At 63.6% G+C, this 18,874-nt stretch overlaps 5 protein-coding genes across 5 annotated transcripts; 1 reads left to right on the top strand and 4 right to left on the bottom strand.

The window, feature by feature from the left end:
• Window positions 1-5,221, bottom strand: CHLRE_07g347300v5 (uncharacterized protein). The gene is made up of 10 exons (XM_043064487.1): window positions 5,012-5,221; window positions 4,845-4,916; window positions 4,558-4,737; window positions 3,925-4,361; window positions 3,400-3,613; window positions 1,566-2,015; window positions 1,220-1,311; window positions 830-919; window positions 417-549; window positions 1-110 (listed from the first exon to the last, which is right to left on the bottom strand). The coding sequence occupies exons 1-10, from the start codon at window positions 5,123-5,125 to the stop codon at window positions 12-14; spliced, it is 1,881 nt and encodes a 626-aa protein (XP_042923055.1). The 5' UTR covers window positions 5,126-5,221; the 3' UTR covers window positions 1-11.
• Window positions 5,222-5,321: 100 nt separating this feature from the next.
• On the top strand, window positions 5,322-10,207 carry CHLRE_07g347250v5 (uncharacterized protein). The gene is made up of 10 exons (XM_001692515.2): window positions 5,322-5,445; window positions 5,524-5,604; window positions 5,688-5,746; window positions 5,833-5,878; window positions 6,000-6,188; window positions 7,377-7,445; window positions 7,894-8,031; window positions 8,412-8,510; window positions 8,728-8,859; window positions 9,291-10,207. The coding sequence occupies exons 1-10, from the start codon at window positions 5,440-5,442 to the stop codon at window positions 9,612-9,614; spliced, it is 1,143 nt and encodes a 380-aa protein (XP_001692567.2). The 5' UTR covers window positions 5,322-5,439; the 3' UTR covers window positions 9,615-10,207.
• A 2-nt stretch (window positions 10,208-10,209) lies between these two features.
• Window positions 10,210-12,951, bottom strand: CHLRE_07g347200v5 (uncharacterized protein). Its single transcript, XM_001692394.2, has 6 exons — window positions 12,755-12,951; window positions 12,576-12,652; window positions 12,178-12,269; window positions 11,788-11,877; window positions 11,375-11,507; window positions 10,210-11,068 (listed from the first exon to the last, which is right to left on the bottom strand). Exons 2-6 carry the CDS (start codon window positions 12,627-12,629, stop codon window positions 10,970-10,972), a joined length of 468 nt encoding a protein of 155 aa, XP_001692446.2. The 5' UTR covers window positions 12,630-12,652; window positions 12,755-12,951; the 3' UTR covers window positions 10,210-10,969.
• Window positions 12,952-13,021: 70 nt separating this feature from the next.
• CHLRE_07g347150v5 (uncharacterized protein) lies at window positions 13,022-15,481 on the bottom strand. The gene is made up of 4 exons (XM_001692393.2): window positions 15,091-15,481; window positions 14,677-14,873; window positions 13,983-14,165; window positions 13,022-13,545 (listed from the first exon to the last, which is right to left on the bottom strand). The coding sequence occupies exons 1-4, from the start codon at window positions 15,326-15,328 to the stop codon at window positions 13,507-13,509; spliced, it is 657 nt and encodes a 218-aa protein (XP_001692445.2). The 5' UTR covers window positions 15,329-15,481; the 3' UTR covers window positions 13,022-13,506.
• Window positions 15,482-15,532: 51 nt separating this feature from the next.
• Window positions 15,533-18,861, bottom strand: CHLRE_07g347100v5 (uncharacterized protein). The gene is made up of 7 exons (XM_001692392.2): window positions 18,531-18,861; window positions 18,202-18,375; window positions 17,821-17,935; window positions 17,424-17,509; window positions 17,001-17,117; window positions 16,602-16,758; window positions 15,533-16,258 (listed from the first exon to the last, which is right to left on the bottom strand). Exons 1-7 carry the CDS (start codon window positions 18,633-18,635, stop codon window positions 16,164-16,166), a joined length of 849 nt encoding a protein of 282 aa, XP_001692444.1. The 5' UTR covers window positions 18,636-18,861; the 3' UTR covers window positions 15,533-16,163.
• Between the last annotated feature and the right edge of the window lie 13 nt (window positions 18,862-18,874).

Genomic DNA, 18,874 nt, shown 5'->3' with positions numbered 1-18,874 from the left:
TGCCCACAGCACTAGTAAAGGTGGGAAGGCTCCCACTTTGGCAGTTTGTGCCACAACTGCAGATGATCTCCCAGCCACTCACACAACTCCTCTAGGCACTCCTGGTCCACCTGGGGGTGCACGTGTTTGATGGGTGGGGTTACATGGCGTAAAGCACATGCACAGCAGGCTTGCAGGATGGCTTTTTGCGGGCCGGTCCAAGCCACACGCCGTGTCGCCCACCAGCCCATGTTCCCACTCACCTGACCCTTCTAGAATTCCGTTAACACATCAAGAGATCATACCTTAGCCCCTCTACAGCAGATTGAATGAAAACACGCCCGCACCGTCCCACACTTTCCCACACCTTTTCACACCTTCCCACACCCTCCCACACCCCTGGCATCACGCCCCTCGCCGCACGCCCCTCGTCGCACCTCTGTGAAGGCCGCGGGGTGGTCCGAGTCGACGTCCAGCACCGCCACCAGCTTCTCTGGTATCGAGGGCGTCCGCCCGTCATTGAAGGAGATGTGGGACCGCACCACCGGGACCACCACCTCGGACCTTGTGCTGTGGGGCAAGGGCGTAGGGCACACGCATACACACACAGTGGTGAGGGCAGGCGTGACCGTGGCCACCCTCCTATTCGCAACAAGGATCGCAAGCCGCCGGTGTCGTCCTCCCCTGGTGTCGCAGGCATTGCCGGACTCCACCTCGCGCGAGTGCGTATCCTAGCCGTCCTGCAGCCCCGTCCTGCGGCCCCGTCCTGCGGCCTTTACCGCCAACCCTCCAACCCAGCCCCACAGTGCCGTACGAGCCGTGCCGGCCTCCCCACCACCCCCAGCCGCACCTGGAGGCGCAGGCGATGTAGCCGGGGAACTGGGACACGTCCGGCACCAGCTGAGAGGTCTTGGTGCGCGCCGCTGCGCCGCACACGCCCCTACATGCATGAGCGCAGCACGTGGGGGTGTTGCAGCAGTGTGGTGCCGCGAGGCAGGTCGGCGGTGGGGTCCAGAAGGCTGCTTGCCTAGTGCGTGTGCTTACGGCGTGTCCTACTGCGTGCCCCCCCCCCCTCCCCCACACACACCGCGTACTGGCGTCAACGCTCCCTTGCGCCGTCGTGCGTCTGGCCAGTGCGCCACACCAAAATAACCCACGCCGATCCCCCGCAGGCCCATGCCACCAATTGTTCAGGGCGCCGCGTGCCGCCTGGCCCCTCCCAGCCCCTCCCAGCCCCCACCTGCTGTACGGGATGCGCAGGCAGCCCATGTGGCCCTGGTACGGCCCGATCACCAGCGTGTCATCGCCCGGGGGCCCGGCCTGGTAGAAGCCCTGACGTTGGGGGCGGGGGTGGGAGACGCGATGCCCACGCGTGTGTGCGTGTGTGTGTGTGTGTGTGTGTGTGTGTGTGTGTGTGTGTGTGTGTGTGTGTGCGTGTGAGGTAAGTGGGCCGCGGAGGGTTGTACAGCAGCGCTGGCCAGCTGGCCTGCATGCGGTGCCAGCAGGCTACAACTAAATCAGAGCTGCCAGGTGGTTACACGACGTGAGTGGCCAAGAAGAGGTCGTGCTGTCCCGCAACCGCCCGCCAAGCCACCGCCGGAGCCCCTGCCAGGTGCCAGCCGGCCCCCCAGGCCCCACCGTCCAGTGGTAGTACTCGAACGCCTCATGCATTCCTCCTCCTCCTCCTTGCGTTTCCGCTTGCCGTCCTTCCCCCCGCCCGCTGCTGCCGCGCCCTCCGCCGCAGCCTTTCTCCCCGAGCCGCCTGCTTCCCCTGCTGCACCCGCCGCCTTGGCGTCAGCCTCCGCCTGCTCCTTCTTGGAGAGCTTCACCACAATGCGCCCCTCGTCCTCGCTCTCCGAGTCCTCCGACCCGCTGCCTGAGCCGCTGCCCTTGCCTGCCTCCTCCTCCTCCTCCTCGTCGTCGCCGTCGCCCTCGCTGATCTTGGTCTTGGTGCCGCACCAGCGCGCGCCCGCCACCTTCTTAGGCATGTCGCTGCGGCCCAGGCCCTGTCGCCCGTGTGCTGCGCCGTGCTGGGCCTGCGGAGCGGAAGACAGTGGAGCGCGAGGGCGGCACATGATGGTGTTGGAGGCGTGACAGCGGGACGGTGAACGTGTGGATGAGGAAACCGTGCAGGTGAGTGCTGTGTGCATGCGTGCGTGTGTGCTGTGATGGTGGTGTGAGAGTGTCGCCGAGTCTTAGTATTGGGCAGGCACATACAGCCGGCGCAAAGTGGTTACCAGGGCGGGTGATTTCGCGTGCACTAGAATCCCACCCAGCGCGCATGGTGTAGGCGCGAAAGGTCCCTTGGCCCGCTTCAAATGAGAATGTGTAAGATTGTGTGTGTCCGTGGGAGAGAGTGTCGCCGAGTCTTAGTATTGGGCAGGCACATACAGCCGGCGCAAAGTGGTTACCAGGGCGAGTGATTTCGCGTGCACTAGAATCCCACCCAGCGCGCATGGTGTAGGCGCGAAAGGTCCCTTGGCCCGCTTCAAATGAGAATGTGTAAGATTGTGTGTGTCCGTGGGAGAGAGTGTCGCCGAGTCTTAGTATTGGGCAGGCACATACAGCCGGCGCAAAGTGGTTACCAGGGCGAGTGATTTCGCGTGCACTAGAATCCCACCCAGCGCGCATGGTGTAGGCGCGAAAGGTCCCTTGGCCCGCTTCATATGGGAAGTGTGTGAGGTTGTTTGTGTCAGTGGGAGAGAGTGTCGCCGAGTCTTAGTATTGGGCAGGCACATACAGCCGGCGCAAAGTGGTTATCAGGGCGAGTGATTTCGCGTGCACTAGAATCCCACCCAGCGCGCATGGTGTAGGCGCGAAAGGTCCCTTGGCCCGCTTTAAATGAGAAGTGTGTGAGGTTGTGTGTGTCAGTGGGAGAGAGTGTCGCCGAGTCTTAGTATTGGGCAGGCACATACAGCCGGCGCAAAGTGGTTGCCAGGGCGAGTGATTTCGCGTGCACTAGAATCCCACCCAGCGCGCATGGTGTAGGCGCGAAAGGTCCCTTGGCCCGCTTCAAATGAGAAGTGTGTGAGGTTGTGTGTGTCAGTGGGAGAGAGTGTCGCCGAGTCTTAGTATTGGGCAGGCACATACAGCCGGCGCAAAGTGGTTGCCAGGGCGAGTGATTTCGCGTGCACTAGAATCCCACCCAGCGCACATGGTGTAGGCGCGAAAGGTCCCTTGGCCCGCTTCGTTGTGCTTGCTCTTGCTGCGCTTGCGTGTGCGTGCCATGACGTGCCTCCCATCCCAAAAAAACTTCCGTGCCCATTCCTGCAGCTACCCATCGGCCGAGCTGATGCCCAGTGCCCCTCCTCCCATTCCCCAATCCCTTCCCAGATATGAGGCTGCCTCTGTACCCGGGTAAACCCGCGTTCCGACATGCCCCTCCCCGGGCCCCCCTCCCCGCCCGCCCGCCTCCCGCACCTGCTCGTACAGGTTCTCCTGGTCCTGCTCACGGAAACCCGTGATCTGGATCTTGGCGCGCCCGCCCTCCACCTTGCCCTTGAGCTCCTGCCGAATGCTGCCCATGCGGCCAGCCCGCACAAACATGCCCGCCCACCACGGCTTCTTCCCAGGCTCCCACTGTTCCTCCGGCTGCGGCTCCGGCGCTTTCGGCTGCTTTGCCGGTTTGGAGGCGCTGTGCGTTCGGGGCAACAAGGACAGGAGCAAGGGGCGTCAGGGAGTGGCCAGGCCCTGCACACCGTACGCTATGCTTGCGCCCGCAACCCCGCAAACCCGCTCCCCGTCCCCCTTGTGCACCCCACCGCGACCACATCAGCACCGCATCCCCCCCCTCTAACACTGCATTGCTGCAAAGGCGCACCCGCAGAGGTGCAGCCGCGGAGGCACACACACACACACACAAACACACCGTCTGCGTGTTCCCTATTTCGCGTTACTCCTAACACACACATACACACGCAGAGGACCCCAGAGTCGCCGCCTCACCTTGGCCCCGCCGCCGCATCCTTGGCCGCCGCCGCCCTGCCGCTGCCGCCCGCCTTCTGCTCCTGCTCTTCATCCTCCTCGTCGCTGCTGCTGTCCTCCTGCTGCCGCGGTGCGGCGCGCACCTCCGCGATCACAGGCATGATGAAGCCCATGGCGCCGGCGCCGGTGGGGTCCAGGCCCTCGGCGTCCGCCGCCTCTTCCGCCGCAACCTCCTCCTTGGCAGCTTTCATCCCGCCCAAGATGGCGTCCAGGTCGCCCGCGCTGTAGTTCTTAACGAGCTTGGCGCGCTCGCGCTTGTGATAGCGGCCGACGTGCGACGCAAGCTTGATGCGCTTGGCGCGCGCCGCCTCATCCTCGCTGTCGCTGCCAGAGGAGGAGGAGCCGGAGGAGGATGGGGAGGCGCTGCGCTTGCGCTTGTCCTTGCCCGACTTCTTGGCCTGCTTGGGTGTGGGGGCGACAGGAGGAAGGGGGGCGAAGCGTGTGAGGGTAAGGGGAGGAGGTGGGGACGTCGGGAGCAACATGCGCGCGTGTTGTGATGCTGGGGATGCTTGAAGCCTTGCGCACCGCCCAACCCCCCACCGCCACGCAAGCAAAGTCAACGCCCCGCCTCCCACAACCGCTGCAGCCTCCCACCTTCTTGGTGTCGGCCTTCTTTGCGGCCTTCTTAGGGGCCTTGGCCGCCGCCTCGTCGTCGGAGCTGCTGCTGTCGTCGGCAGCCGCGGGGCGCGCCGAGACCTCTTTCAGGTTGGCCAAGATGCGGTCAAAGCTGACCATTCCCGTAGTCCAGTCGCGAGTATTCTGCGCGTTCTCTGCCTGTCGGGGGCATCGCAAACTGAGCTTCAGTTCGGGCGCGCCGGGGACAACATCGGCACGCCATCGGCAGCGAGTATCAGAACCCTTCTTTGGGCCCGTCGACCTACCGCGCCCACGCCCATGGCGTCGTGCTTCTTCTTGACCTTGACATGCTCCTTAATGCCTTGCTTTTTAGCGCCCTGCAAAACGCGCCAGAGGGGAAGGCCGCCGTGAAGCTCGGCCGCCGCAGCCAAGGTGGCTTAACTCGCTGCAAGAGACCTTCCGCAGGACTCACCAATCCTTCGCCTTCCTTCCATCCCATCGACTCCAGTAGCTTGTAGCCAGCGGAGCTCTTGGCCACGCCCTGGAACAATTGCGGAGGCACCGCGACTACTTCTGGGGCCGCCATTTGTGTCATAAGCGGCGACAACGAGGCCGTCAAGCCGTTCCCCGTTCAAGACTTGGAGTAACCAAGCCGTTAGTATGGCCCCGGTCACGGCGCCGATGCAGCCTTCTGATGCAAGGTCAAGGCCGTTTTCCTAGGCTTGCGGAAGCGCTACCACATTTACTAGCTGCATGCACAACTCTGCGTATAAGGATGCTTAAAAATAGAGGGGCGTAGCAAATACCGCTTCACTTGCTCCCGCTCAACAACGCGGCATAGTCTGTTTTGGCAGGGCTTTCAAGTATAGACAAGGCCAAATCATTGTAGAAGAATTTTAAATGGAGGCAAGTCCGCTCAGATTGCACGCGAAGTCTGCCTGCGAGCTTACGCGGGCGAGGCTGACGCTTCACTACTTGCAACAGGACGATCTGTATGGTGGAGATCTTTATGGGGACGCAGGAGGGGAGTATGAAGGGGGCTACGGTGACGATGTGCAGGCGGAGGTGAGCGGCAAGGCTTCCAGCGCTCGGGAGGCGGGTGGTGCGCCTTCAGAAGTACTGAGAGAGCTTGTCGCGTCTCGCTGTAGGGGCTGCAGGCAGCGGAGCTGCTGGGCGGTCAAAAGGCGGGCTCAGGCTTGCCGTCAAGGTAAGGCACGCATCAGCGCCGGACTCCAGACCTCTGCGTGCTCGTATACAATAGAGCTAACCCATGCACCACGCCTCTATGTGCAGAGACCTCTTTCACGACTTACCGCCCGCACAGCTTGACGAAGTCAAGGTGGGCCGGCGCAGCGCTGCGCAGGGTTTGAGCGGGGGCAGTCCTGACGCGGGGGCGGTTGCCCTGCTGGGCCGCCGGCACCGACCTTGCTTACCCAACCCGCCCTTTTGCACGCTCTCAGGACACGAAACTAACATCGATGGGCAGCGGGCAGCAGCAGCAGCAGGCACAGCCAGCAACGGACCGGTGGCGGGTCGCAGTACGGGACATAGCTGGCGTGCTGGGCCTCGCGGTCGGGAATCGGGACCCGGACACGCACACAGTGCTGGAGAGCGTGCGGCGGCTGAAGGCGTCAGACACGAGCGCGCAGGTGCGGGCGAGGGTGCGAGGAGGAAGAGCCGGAGGCGGCTTTGTCCGTGCTGTTCGTGGCTGAGGCGGTGCCAGCGGCGGTGGTCATACTACGTGTGGCGGCCGTGGCAGCGCCGCTGCTTCTTATGCAAACATGCACGACTGGTGCGCGGCTGTAGTATCGCATGCGGCTCCTTCGCTGCAAGGGCGAGGGCTGCGCGCATGCAAAGAGCGCTGGCAGCAGTGGCATTCGGCCAATGCCGCCAAAGCGCGCAACGGTGGTGCCATGGCAACAGTCTGTTCGTGAGCCAGCAGGTTGCGCTGTTTCGCCCTCGCGCACGGCCCGTACCAGCCGTGTTGAGGTGCCAAGAGCAGACACTTCGTGCGTGCAGATGGGCCTTGCACCTGTGCGGGCCGCGCTTGGTGGGCGGTGCCGTGGCTGTGGCCTGAACGCATTTCGTGAGCGCTGCGGCGCGGGTGGGGCATGTCGGCGTTTGCCGGCTTGGCGGTTACATGAGCACGTGCACATGCCAGCACGCGCACGCATACAAATGCATCAGAGAGCATGGCAACGCATAGGCATGAATAGGAACGCACCGATGCGGCGAAGCAGCGATGCAAACAACAGCCCAAGGGCTGGTGCACATGGTTGCTGCAATGGATCCGTGCAATGTTCCATGGTGCAGCTCGTTTGCACAGCGTATGCGTGTCGTGATACGTCGATGTCACAAGCAAAGGGCCCATGCGCTGCTGCACACCTTGCTGCCAAATCATCTAGGCAACATTCCGTGGTGCCGCTCGTTGCGCTATGTATGCGAATCCAATGTATCGTGTCGAGCGTGCGTTGGTTACGAGTGAACGACGCGTTTGAGTGCATGAGAGTCAGCTCCCGTGCTTGGTTTGCTCTATGGTTTGCGTTCCATGTTTGTGACCCGGCATTAATCTATGATTCAATGGTTACGGTAGCTGGCTTTTGTTTGAGCGGGCTGCGGTAGCTGAATGTCAGTGCTGCTAGCGACGTCACTGTGCCCGTGTCAGTGCCACTGCCGCGCTGCCGCTCGGACGCAGGTGCGTCACTGGCCTCGGTGAACTTCACCGGTGCACCTACCAGGCCTGTCTGCCCTGGCTTACCGCTGCGCGCTGTCTAATTGCCAGCCGATGCATTTTGTGGTGAATGCTGCCTGTCGCGCATGTGCCGGTCGTGCTTCAGGAGGAGCTGCGCAAGCTGCGGCGGCGGGACGCGGCGTTGCAGATGCAGCTGGCTGACCGCAGTCTGGAGGTGAGGAGCCGGGCGGCGGGGGAGGGAGAGGGGGTTACAGTCATGATAAGCTAAGAAAATGGTAGACGGTAGGCAGTCTTGGGGGAACAGCAATCGGGGTAGGTGGCGGGGGTTCCGGCATGCCTCATCAGGCGAGGGAGTGAGGCTGGGGCGGGGCGCAAGGTGGCGGCACGCGGGGTGGGGCAGGCTGGCGGAGTAGTAGCGTCCAAAGACGAGTCGCGTTCTCAGCACCCGCTGTTGAATAATCACCGTATGTACATATGGTAGCAGGTGCAGCTGTCAGGTTGCACAGCGCTGTTGTGTGTCGTGCTGTGCTCCCTTGGCACCTCATGCACGCCGCGCCTGGCAGCCCACGCAGCTCCTCAGTCGGGCTCGTGCATACCTCCTGGACGGCCAACCCCCCTGTCCCACGCCTTCCAACCGCCTCACTGCACCCGCTGTCACACAGGCGCTGGAGTTGCGGCGCGAGCTGGCCTCCGCCTCCGCCGCCGCCGAGCCCAGTGTGGTGCAGCTGAAGCAGCTGATGCTGGACCCCGCGGTGGCCAGGGAGTTCGCCAGGCTCCGGGCGGAGCTGGAGGCGGCGCAGGTGCGGGGGCGCGGCGGGGGTGTGAGGGCGTGAGGGAAGGCGGGAGCGGGGCAGGAGCGTGACGGGGTGAACGGGAGGGCGCGAGGGGGTGTTGGGGATGATGGCGGCGGGACGCTGTGGGGGAAAGTGACGAAGGGGAGAGCAAAAGCGTGCGGAGGAGGTGGGACGTGTGGAGGCTATGGAGAGAAGGACAGGGGAAGAGGCAAAGAGGGAGGTGTGCCCGCGGGCGGGCTACAGGGACACGACGGCCGATGCGCCATGTACCATATCAAAGGCCGTGGCGCAGTGTTTACCAGCGCCTGCTGCGGGCTTGCCTGGCTGCCTACTTGGGCCTCACACACAGACGCCGCACGCCGCTGTGTGTGTATGTACGGCTGCAGGCGGAGCTGGCCACGGCGCGGGAGGAGCTGACGGCGGTGACGTTCACGCAGGAGAGCAAGGTCGGGCGGCAGCTGATGGCCAAGTGCCGCAGCCTGCAGGTGCGGGGGGCTGGTGCGGGGATGCGTCATGCGTGGTTCTGTGTGTACAGTCTGTTGCATATGTGTGTAGAACTGGACCATGCCCGAGGGCTCAGTCTGGGCCGCACTCGTGTCTACGTCTTGACGCCGAAGTGTTGTAGTCCCCCGGCCGCCAAGTCCTGGAACTATCGCGATCCATTACCACCACCTCCACGTCCGCACCCGCCGGCCGCCGCAGGAGGAGAACGAGGAGATGGGCCGCGAGCTGGCGGAGGGCAAGGCGCAGGCGGCGGAGGCGGCGGAGGCCCTGGCGCGGGCGCACGCGGACGACATGCGGGCGGCCTACCGCGAGCTGGAGGACCACTGTCTGGTGGGGCTGCGGGCGGGGGGGGGAGGGCTGGATGCCCGGGCGGGGTTCATTCCAGTATCAAAATAACCATTGCCAACCCAGAACGCATAGCGCGGAGGAGAGTGGTGCACTCATGTTTTCTTCTCCGGGAGGCCGGTGGCCTTGTTTGCTTGCCTGTACCCTGCTTGCTTGCTTGCCACCGCAAGCCACACATCACTCGCCACACCACGCCCGTCACCCACCACCACCTCACCGCGCCAAGCTGTGCTTCCCTGTGCTTTCCTAACACATACACGCGCACACACACACACACACACACACACTCTGGGCGGGCTTTCGGTTCGTTTGTAGCGCACACACACACACACACACACACACACACACACACCTACGCGTAATGTTTTCCTTGTGCTCTTCAACACATACACGCACACGCATGCACTCGGCTGCAGGTGATGGAGGACGAGGCGGAGGAGCTGCAGCGGGAGGTGTTTGCGCTGCGGGCGCGCGTGTCGGAGCTTGAGCGCGACGCGGGGCTGCCGCCCAGCCTGCCTCTGGGGGCCGGCATGGGCGGCGGCGGCATGGGTGGGGGCGGCATGGGCGGGGGCTTCCATGGCGGGCGCGGGAGGTTCGACATGGGCGGGGGCGGGGGCTTCCGGGGGCGGGGCCGGGGGCCACCCGGCATGGGTGGGCCGTTCAAACGGCCGTTTGGGGACCGGGACGGGATGGGCGGGCCGATGGGCGGGCGCGGAGGCTTCATCAAGCGGATACGCTGAGATGGACCTGTGCTGCAGAGGCGTGTGCCGTGTGTGGCGTGCTTGTGTGTAAATGAGTTGGTGGGTGTTGTGTGTTTGTTGATTGTGTCGGTTTCCGTGTCGGGCACGCACGGGGAAAGGGGAAAGCGTGCTGTGCTATGATGCGTGTTGACGCGTGTCTGTGTGTGCGTGCCTGTGTCGATCCTGACGTGTGCTCGGACCAGCCGTGGGGTTGTTGGACAGGCCTGCCCCATGCTCGGCGTTTGGGGAGGATGACATGGGGGATGACGCGTGCAAACGCCGCCGGCCAAGGCATGTTTGGCGTGTGACGCTACGCTTGCTCGGACACTGGGACGGATGACAGACTCAAGTGACGGAGGCGGTATGCGCGCGTTTGTGGCTTCACTTCGCTTGTTAAGGGGTGCTGTACTGCGGACGTACTTGACTGGGCTGTTGGTTGTTGCAAGTGCGGCTCGATTCAGCATATGCAACACTGCCTCCGTTTGGGAAGCTGGATTAGCTCGGGTTCCATAGCTGTGGTGGGGGTTGTGTGGGCTGCAAGCTCTGGCGCAGAGGCCTCGGCGTGTGGCTGGCAACACATGTAACGGTCGACTCTGAGGCGCAAGGTGTGTGTTCCTCGCGCCACCAGACGTCCAGAGATTCCAGACGGCCTCTTGTCTCTGGCATGACAACTGAACGGCAATGGACAAGCCCTTCCGGCTGCGACCTAACGCATGAAGCACGTCCCTACCTCGAGCAGCGGAACAGTACATTGCATCACAACTTACTGTACCAATGCGCAGACAGCGCCACCAAGACACGCTAGCCTCGTGACCTCGTCACCGCCTCATAACGGCCTTGTCCTGTCTTCCCGGCGGTCCCGCCCGTGTGCACCGGTAGGTCCGGGACCCAAACACACACACGGCACAACACGTTCTTCACGCACATGGAATGTATGCTTCTACATGCTGTTATGCTTCTACACGCCTGTACGCGCGCACATGGCATGCCCTGACACGCCAGCGGCCTGCCGCCCGGCGGCCTGGGCACCCAGCAGCAGCTGCCCTGCGTGGGAGGAGGCCGCCCGGGCTACTCGCCTGCCTGACTGGTGGTGGGGGGGCTGCTGACAGCGCCTGTGGGCGCGAAGCCCAGCCGACGGCTGACCGCCTGACCGGCTTTAGCGCCTGATGCTGGGGTGGCTCCGCGCCCACAGAACGCACCCGCCCCAGCATTAGGCGAGCTCAGCCGTCCTGTCACGCAGTGCAGATCCCGACGGCCATCGGCTGGGCAGCCTGCGACACCTGCGCCTCCGCCTGGCCCCCAACTCCCCCGTGCGCCGCGGCGCCACACCAGCGACACGACCGGTGCCCACAGCACTAGTAAAGGTGGGAAGGCTCCCACTTTGGCAGTTTGTGCCACAACTGCAGATGATCTCCCAGCCACTCACACAACTCCTCTAGGCACTCCTGGTCCACCTGGGGGTGCACGTGTTTGATGGGTGGGGTTACATGGCGTAAAGCACATGCACAGCAGGCTTGCAGGATGGCTTTTTGCGGGCCGGTCCAAGCCACACGCCGTGTCGCCCACCAGCCCATGTTCCCACTCACCTGACCCTTCTAGAATTCCGTTAACACATCAAGAGATCATACCTTAGCCCCTCTACAGCAGATTGAATGAAAACACGCCCGCACCGTCCCACACTTTCCCACACCTTTTCACACCTTCCCACACCCTCCCACACCCCTGGCATCACGCCCCTCGCCGCACGCCCCTCGTCGCACCTCTGTGAAGGCCGCGGGGTGGTCCGAGTCGACGTCCAGCACCGCCACCAGCTTCTCTGGTATCGAGGGCGTCCGCCCGTCATTGAAGGAGATGTGGGACCGCACCACCGGGACCACCACCTCGGACCTTGTGCTGTGGGGCAAGGGCGTAGGGCACACGCATACACACACAGTGGTGAGGGCAGGCGTGACCGTGGCCACCCTCCTATTCGCAACAAGGATCGCAAGCCGCCGGTGTCGTCCTCCCCTGGTGTCGCAGGCATTGCCGGACTCCACCTCGCGCGAGTGCGTATCCTAGCCGTCCTGCAGCCCCGTCCTGCGGCCCCGTCCTGCGGCCTTTACCGCCAACCCTCCAACCCAGCCCCACAGTGCCGTACGAGCCGTGCCGGCCTCCCCACCACCCCCAGCCGCACCTGGAGGCGCAGGCGATGTAGCCGGGGAACTGGGACACGTCCGGCACCAGCTGAGAGGTCTTGGTGCGCGCCGCTGCGCCGCACACGCCCCTACATGCATGAGCGCAGCACGTGGGGGTGTTGCAGCAGTGTGGTGCCGCGAGGCAGGTCGGCGGTGGGGTCCAGAAGGCTGCTTGCCTAGTGCGTGTGCTTACGGCGTGTCCTACTGCGTGCCCCCCCCCCCTCCCCCACACACACCGCGTACTGGCGTCAACGCTCCCTTGCGCCGTCGTGCGTCTGGCCAGTGCGCCACACCAAAATAACCCACGCCGATCCCCCGCAGGCCCATGCCACCAATTGTTCAGGGCGCCGCGTGCCGCCTGGCCCCTCCCAGCCCCTCCCAGCCCCCACCTGCTGTACGGGATGCGCAGGCAGCCCATGTGGCCCTGGTACGGCCCGATCACCAGCGTGTCATCGCCCGGGGGCCCGGCCTGGTAGAAGCCCTGACGTTGGGGGCGGGGGTGGGAGACGCGATGCCCACGCGTGTGTGCGTGTGTGTGTGTGTGTGTGTGTGTGTGTGTGTGTGTGTGTGTGTGTGTGTGTGCGTGTGAGGTAAGTGGGCCGCGGAGGGTTGTACAGCAGCGCTGGCCAGCTGGCCTGCATGCGGTGCCAGCAGGCTACAACTAAATCAGAGCTGCCAGGTGGTTACACGACGTGAGTGGCCAAGAAGAGGTCGTGCTGTCCCGCAACCGCCCGCCAAGCCACCGCCGGAGCCCCTGCCAGGTGCCAGCCGGCCCCCCAGGCCCCACCGTCCAGTGGTAGTACTCGAACGCCTCATGCAGCAGACACGCCACTGTGGCCATGACAGCCACCCAGTCGTCCTCGCCTGCAGCACCACCAGCACACAGGCAGCAAGCGCTCGGTACCCAGCGCTACGCCAGCGGGGTGGTTGCGAGTTCGGGGTGTTTCGCGCCGTTGCTGTACGCACCTTCCAGGACAGACTTCACCGACTCAAGCACCAGTTCGTACCGTGCCTCCCGCTCCTCATTTGACGCGGTGACGGGGAGCGGCGGAACCCCGAGCGCGCCTTCGCCCATTAGACGAGCGGGTGTTGCGAGTTTTCAAGCCTCGCTGCGCAAAGCTGTTTCTAGAGGATTATTTGACCTGCTTGATTGGTTGTGTACTCAGATAATCTGACAGAGTAAACAAGGCCTGCCGAGCTTGCGGTCGCGGACGCGAATACCGATTGATATTCTAGGTGTCGCTATTACAGTGACCAGCATGCATGCAATCCAGTAAGTATTGTTTGTGTCAGTGGGCAACCAACAAATCCTGGCTCCACAGTTTCCATCCACGCCGCTCCAAAACCCACATGCCGCCATGCCCCCGGCCCTCCTCCACCCTGCCTCCACATGTCAGTCCGTAGCCACTCGCTCGGTCCATGTAAGCCGTCTCAATGTCATCTCCCTTAAACGCACTCCGCAACCCGCCACGCCATGTACGATGTCCGTCCCGACAACAGGAATACCTGCTCAACAGAAACCCAAGCCAACGCCTGCCAACGGCAGCCCAAGCCCCCGCGCGCATCCCGACACTGCATCACCACCAGTGCGATCGCGCAACGCTCCCCCTGTTTCTACCATGCTCATGCCAGGACACCGGCGCAACATGCAGCCGCGCTAGCGCCTTCCGTCAGTCAGCAACGTCCGAGTCTAGTGAAGAAGCCACGGGCCCGTCCGCTTACTCGTACACGAACTCGTGTGTGCTGCTGAGCAGCGCCTGCATGGGGACACACAGGCGAAGGAGAAAGGTTTGATTGCTTGGTGACAGCATGGCAGACTGCAGAATGATCAGGTGCCTGATGGAAAGCTACCTGCTCCCGCCCCGCCCACTCCTGCTCGGCCCGATCCGCACCCAGTCCCCATCCTCGTCATGCACACGCCCTCAATTGCACCGCCGGATGCAATCCCGTGCATTCCCTTAGTTGGCGCCACCCATCCACCCACTCATACGGCACTCCCTCCCTGCCAGACACCTCACCCGGGACCGCACTTCTGCTAACAACAACCTCCCTGGACCTCCCATCGCTTGGTGCAAGCCACAAAACAACACCAAACAAACAACCGGAACCACCCATCCCCGCCGCCTTTCCATCCGCCTCCAAAGCTCTGGCCCCAACCGCCACCAACGCAGCCCACGCCGACGCTCACTCTCACCTGCGCCAGCCGCAGGTAGGCAATGTCCTCGCCCATGGACAGCAGGTACACCAGCGCGCGCCGCGAGGGGCTGTTGCCCAGCGTGCCGGCGGGGGCAGCGGCCAGGTCGGAGCCGCACGCGGCCAGCGCGGACTCCCAGGCCGCCGCCAGCGCCTTGTCGTTGGCGATGTCGTGGAAGTGCAGCTGTGTGTGGAGGGGCGGGGGGTTGGGGGGTTGGGGTTGGGGTTGGGAGGGTGGTGGGCGGGGGAGGAGCGGGTGGGAGGTAGGGAGGTGTGTGTGTGTGTGTGTGTGTGTGTGAGAGAGAGAGGGTTAACGTTGTGAGGGGGGAGGGGGTACGCGGGCAGAGGAGGGACATGGAGGACGGGTAGGGAACCCATGCAGTAAGCAGGGGGGCAAGGCGGAGGGCGGTTGATGGGTGGGGCGGCGCGTGCTCGGCGTGGCAACTGGCTTTGCAGGACAGGGTACAGCACAGCTGTGTGGAGGCATGCCGGCGCGTTCAACACAATTGGTGCGCGTTAACAACACCGACGCCTGTCAGCGCCCAAGCCCGTCATGCAGCACAGCGATGCAGCCGCCCCCATGCAAGGCATGCATGCACGGCATGCATACACGGCATGCATACACGGCATGCACGCATACTTGTGATTGCATGAACGTTGGCGTCACCCAGCTGCCTCGTCATCACCACCCCCACCTGGAAGTAGGACACCACGGGCAGGTACCCGGGCACGGTGCTGCGGTCGTAGCCCTCGCCAAACACCTCGTCGTACACGGCCCCCTCCACGTCACCATAGCTCGCCAGGCTGACTTTGACCAGGTCAACGATCTTGGCGCGGACCTGCTCCAGGAACGCCTTTGCGGCGGGCTTCAGCTCCGCGCTCGACTCGCTCACTGCGTTGGCGCGTCAAACAAAGTCATGGCAAGCACCTGGGACGAACTGTCGCGGTGGTCTAGGGGGCTCGTGAGAGGACGGACAGTTTAGGCGACGGTTTGGAGGTGCGGGGGGCTGGAAACAGGGCGTCCGCGGAACGGGGCGAACAGGCGATGGACGTGGGAGGGTGGGGAATGTTGCGCGCGCTGCCTGTTGCGTCTCAGCCCAACGACGCACCGTGCATCTTGATGAATGCGTCCAGAATCTGCTGATGGTCCGCTAGCCCAGCGCTCCGCGACCACCGGTTCAGCGCAAGCCGCGCCAGGCCCTCTGGCGAAGGAAAGCTGGCGAGACAGCTCGCGACAACAGCGTCCGCCGGAGCTGCCTTAGGTGGGCTGGTGCTCAGGAGCACTGCAATCTCTGGCTGGTTCGGCTTGAGCGTGCCATAAGCATCGCACAGAACTTTGGTCGACATGCTGGCGATCGTTGCTCTAGTTATGCTAAGGTCGACGGGGGTAGTTGCGGCCTATTGAGCAACGCTTGAAATATCAAACTGAGAGGTTTTGCCAAGTGATGCCAATAGCCCGCGCACAAGCCGTAGCGGATGCAACTGCCGAAAGACGATGCCCTGGTTCCGCGCAGGCTTGTGGCTCACAAAACTGGCATTGCATAATTCACAGCGCAGTAACAATTACATCAAGTCTGTGCCACCTGACAGTGACGAAGTCATGGGTTTGTGCCGGAGCACCCCTGCAGCACTTTGCAGCATTGACGACTCCCCTCCGCCTCAAAGGGTGCAATCTAGCCAGACACCGTCGTAACGCCCTTAGCCAATAAACAACTAGAGACCCAAACGGCCATCGGCTGTTCCACCTCTAAAGTTTGCCGCTTTGGGTCCCTGGACAGCGTCCGAGAACTCGGCCATTCTTCACAACTCCCACAAGTCCCATCACAGATACAGCGGGATGCAGCGATTGGGGCGCTCCACCCTCGACCACGGGACAGCCCTGGAATCCAAACATGTATTATGATCAGCTCTCTCAATCGCAGCCCCGCCGCACCTGTCCCACAACTGCATGCCAGCGCCCTTTGTCTCGACTCAGGGTTTAGTTCTTGTAACCCGCACAACTCCGCAACTCACGCACAACGCCCCACAATGCACGGCGCGCGGCACTTCACATTGCCGTCTTACCACGACACCATCCCTCCGCCCCGTGGGCCCGCACCTTACCGTATCCACACAAGTCTTCCTGTCTAGTGAGCTCCATCCGGTTGCACGGTCTCGCCCTCCACCAGGGAAAGGCAGCCGCTCAAAGCTTGACGCCCGCCCGGTGCACCCGCAGGCCCTGCGCGCCGCTCCAGCTCTCACCGGCCGCCAGCTGCACCGGGTCCGACACCACCAGCCCTGCAGTACGCCGGCAGCACAGACGGAACGGAATGCGGGTGGAGCCAGGTGTGCATGAGCGTTGGGCAGCGCAAACTACGTTTGTGCATGCAGGAGGTGAAGGAGACGAAGACAAGGCAGCAGCCCTACTTACCCATGCACATCGACAACACGGTTTCGCTCCGCTGCCTGCAGCGATCCCACCCTCTCCCAGCGTTGCCAGCACCCCACCCCACCGCAACCCCACCCCGCCCCGCCCTGCCCCACCCCACCCCAACCGCAAAAACCACTGCCACAACACACACGCCCCACAACCCACGCCCCCTTCACCCGCACCCCCTTCACCCACGCCCCCTTCACCCACCGGGCTCCAGGCACACCATGCGCTTCCACTCGGGCGACCCCAGGTCCGACATGGCCGCCGCCTTGGCCTCAGCCGGGTTCCACAGCACGGCGTCCGGGAAGCCGCGCTTGCGGACCTCGTAGGTGCGCCCGCCGCCCGGCGCGCCCGAGTCGTGGATCTAGAGAGGGGTTGTCGCCGCCGCCCGCCGTGGCATATCGTGTCGCGATTGGGGGCGCGTCAGCGTGGGGTGCTCATCGGGTGGCGGGAGGCGCCAAGATGCGTGGGATGCGCGCAGCTTGCATGTGCGACTCAGTAATCCTGCCGAAACTCTGCTCTGTGCCTTGATGCCCTTCATGCAAACCGTGCACGCGCAGACAGCAAATAGTCTTCATGTGTGAAACACGCCGCACGCCGCTTCACCTTGATGACCTCCGGCGCACGTAGGTAGATGCGGTCCACCTCGCCGGGGAAGGCCACCGCCTCGTGCGCCTCCGCCTTCTCCTTGCGGCCGTCGGTGCTGTCCAGGTACGTGAGGCCCTGCGTCGGAGCAAAAGGCACAACGAAGGCGCATCAGAGACCAAATGTGCAGGCGGCGAGCGCACGGGTGTACGGAACAGAATGTGTGTGCCGGATGTGGGCGTGCATGTGCGTGCGTGCGTGTGAAGAACTGGCGTATAGCCCTGTCCCGAAGGCCTAGGCGCCAGGCGCAGCCGTCTGCAAAGCGCCTCACCAGCACATCCCCCCCTCTCCTCCTCGCTCTATTGCATTGGGTTTGGTTTAGTTTGGGCTGGTATCTACAACACCCCCACCTCCCCCAGCACGCTGAACCACACCGCCTCTCACCTTGAGTCCCTCCACGCTGACGTTGGCGATGTCGCTGACGGTGTAGTAGGTGTGCAGCGCGGCGGTGAAGGGCATGGGCGCGGAGCCTGCAGAGTGCGGCGACGGGCGGTGGGAGCTGTCGGGATGGAGCCAGGGGTGGAATGAGCAACGCCGGTGCGGCACGCACAAGTGTCTTCCCACGCGCGGCCATTGCGCGACCACTTGTGTGGAAAGCAAAAAGTACTGCACACACACCCTCAACTTATGGGACTCTGACCATTGGCAGCTATGATACATAGGAATCAGCACAAAGCACATGCTACAATGCTGCACTTAGTAAGGCCTGCACAACCAGTCCGCCACAGCGCCACAGCGCTACCCGATCCGCCCAGATCCGCCCTCCCACGCACCCACCCACCCGTGTTCTTGACCGTGAGGGTCTGCTCCAGGTTGTCGTCGCACAGCTCCACACGCGTTGTCAGCTCGAAGGGGTACGGGTAGTCCGGAAACTCCGTGCCGTCATAGCTGTACGACTGCACGCCACGTGCGGCGAGAGCGCGTGCGTGCATGCGTGCATTGAGCGGAGTGAGACAAGCGCATGTGTGCAGCAAGACGGCCGGGCCGATGCGCGTACCGGTACTTGCTTGGCGTGTGTGATGAGGCGTGTGCGAGCACGAGCGTGCACGCGGCCGTGGAGGGAGGACGCCTTGCCCTCCCACCCACCTGCCCTCGCCCGGCCCGAGCCCTCAGCAGCCCTTGTCCGTCCCCCTCCCTGGCTCCTCCTGCCGCCCCGACCCACCAGCGTCACGGACCACTCGTTGCTCTCCACCAGGCGCCACTGCTTGTTGCGCACGAACCCGTGCTGCTGGCCCAGGGGCCCGAAGTTGGAGAACTGGGGGAAGCAGACCGGCACGCCGCCGCGGATGGCCTTGGGCGGTGCAAACACCGCGTTCTTACTCATGAAGATGTAGTCCTGTTTGCGTCGATGGAGGCGGTCGCAGCACAGCGGTGATGCGGAGGGCAGAGGCAAGCAAGGAACGAGAGAGAGGGAGAGAGGGAGGGGTGCGGGCGGCACGCGGGACACTTTGGGACAGCCCCTTCCCTGGGTGGTTCCGTGCCCGCGCGTACCTGGCCCTCAGCGTTGGTCCAAGACAGCAGGTGTCCCGCGTAGGCGGACACCACAGCCGTCTGGCCCGACTGCGTCTTGAGCGTCACGTTCTGCAAGCTGTCCATCCTGTTGCGCGGCGACGAACAGTTCCACAGGGCCTCGAGGCAAGCAGTAAAATAAACGTGGAGGCACTAACGTTGTATGTATTGATGTTCTATGCGCTCGGCTATCCCGTGTTTTGTGAAAGCTGGTCTTCCGACTGCAATGAGCGAAACGCTGCTGTCACAGGCGGTTTAACGCTGCCAGCTCGTAGCTAATGTGTTTGATGCAGCCACCAGCAAATGTCTTACCTCATGGCTTCAAC

The sequence above is a fragment of the Chlamydomonas reinhardtii genome, chromosome 7 (genome assembly GCF_000002595.2).
Source record: "Chlamydomonas reinhardtii strain CC-503 cw92 mt+ chromosome 7, whole genome shotgun sequence".
In the NCBI taxonomy this organism is placed as follows: domain Eukaryota; kingdom Viridiplantae; phylum Chlorophyta; class Chlorophyceae; order Chlamydomonadales; family Chlamydomonadaceae; genus Chlamydomonas; species Chlamydomonas reinhardtii.
Note: the sequence above shows the minus strand (reverse complement) of the source record. Positions and strands in the feature narration are given on the sequence as shown.

What these genes read in the sequence shown, in the direction of transcription:
- CHLRE_07g347150v5 (XM_001692393.2), bottom strand. Translation starts at nt 15,328, where the DNA reads ATGTCGACCAAAGTTCTGTGCGATGCTTATGGCACGCTCAAGCCGAAC. An exon ending in CCGTGGTGTCCTACTTCCAG is followed by an intron (nt 14,166 to 14,676) that starts GTGGGGGTGGTG and finishes CTCCACACACAG; the next exon opens with CTGCACTTCCACGACATCGC. An exon ending in CCTACCTGCGGCTGGCGCAG is followed by an intron (nt 13,546 to 13,982) that starts GTGAGAGTGAGC and finishes GTCCCCATGCAG; the next exon opens with GCGCTGCTCAGCAGCACACA.
- CHLRE_07g347250v5 (XM_001692515.2), top strand. An exon ending in CACAGCTTGACGAAGTCAAG is followed by an intron (nt 5,879 to 5,999) that starts GTGGGCCGGCGC and finishes GCACGCTCTCAG; the next exon opens with GACACGAAACTAACATCGAT. An exon ending in CGGAGCTGGAGGCGGCGCAG is followed by an intron (nt 8,032 to 8,411) that starts GTGCGGGGGCGC and finishes GTACGGCTGCAG; the next exon opens with GCGGAGCTGGCCACGGCGCG.
- CHLRE_07g347100v5 (XM_001692392.2), bottom strand. Translation starts at nt 18,635, where the DNA reads ATGGACAGCTTGCAGAACGTGACGCTCAAGACGCAGTCGGGCCAGACG. An exon ending in ACGAGTGGTCCGTGACGCTG is followed by an intron (nt 17,936 to 18,201) that starts GTGGGTCGGGGC and finishes CGTGGCGTGCAG; the next exon opens with TCGTACAGCTATGACGGCAC. An exon ending in GTGCGCCGGAGGTCATCAAG is followed by an intron (nt 16,759 to 17,000) that starts GTGAAGCGGCGT and finishes ACCCCTCTCTAG; the next exon opens with ATCCACGACTCGGGCGCGCC.
- CHLRE_07g347300v5 (XM_043064487.1), bottom strand. Translation starts at nt 5,125, where the DNA reads ATGGCGGCCCCAGAAGTAGTCGCGGTGCCTCCGCAATTGTTCCAGGGC. An exon ending in AGAAGGCCGACACCAAGAAG is followed by an intron (nt 4,362 to 4,557) that starts GTGGGAGGCTGC and finishes ACACCCAAGCAG; the next exon opens with GCCAAGAAGTCGGGCAAGGA. An exon ending in ACCCCGCGGCCTTCACAGAG is followed by an intron (nt 111 to 416) that starts GTGCGACGAGGG and finishes GTGCACCCCCAG; the next exon opens with GTGGACCAGGAGTGCCTAGA.
- CHLRE_07g347200v5 (XM_001692394.2), bottom strand. Translation starts at nt 12,629, where the DNA reads ATGGCCACAGTGGCGTGTCTGCTGCATGAGGCGTTCGAGTACTACCAC. An exon ending in TCGAGTACTACCACTGGACG is followed by an intron (nt 12,270 to 12,575) that starts GTGGGGCCTGGG and finishes CCCCAACGTCAG; the next exon opens with GGCTTCTACCAGGCCGGGCC. An exon ending in CTGCGCATCCCGTACAGCAG is followed by an intron (nt 11,878 to 12,177) that starts GTGGGGGCTGGG and finishes TCATGCATGTAG; the next exon opens with GGGCGTGTGCGGCGCAGCGG.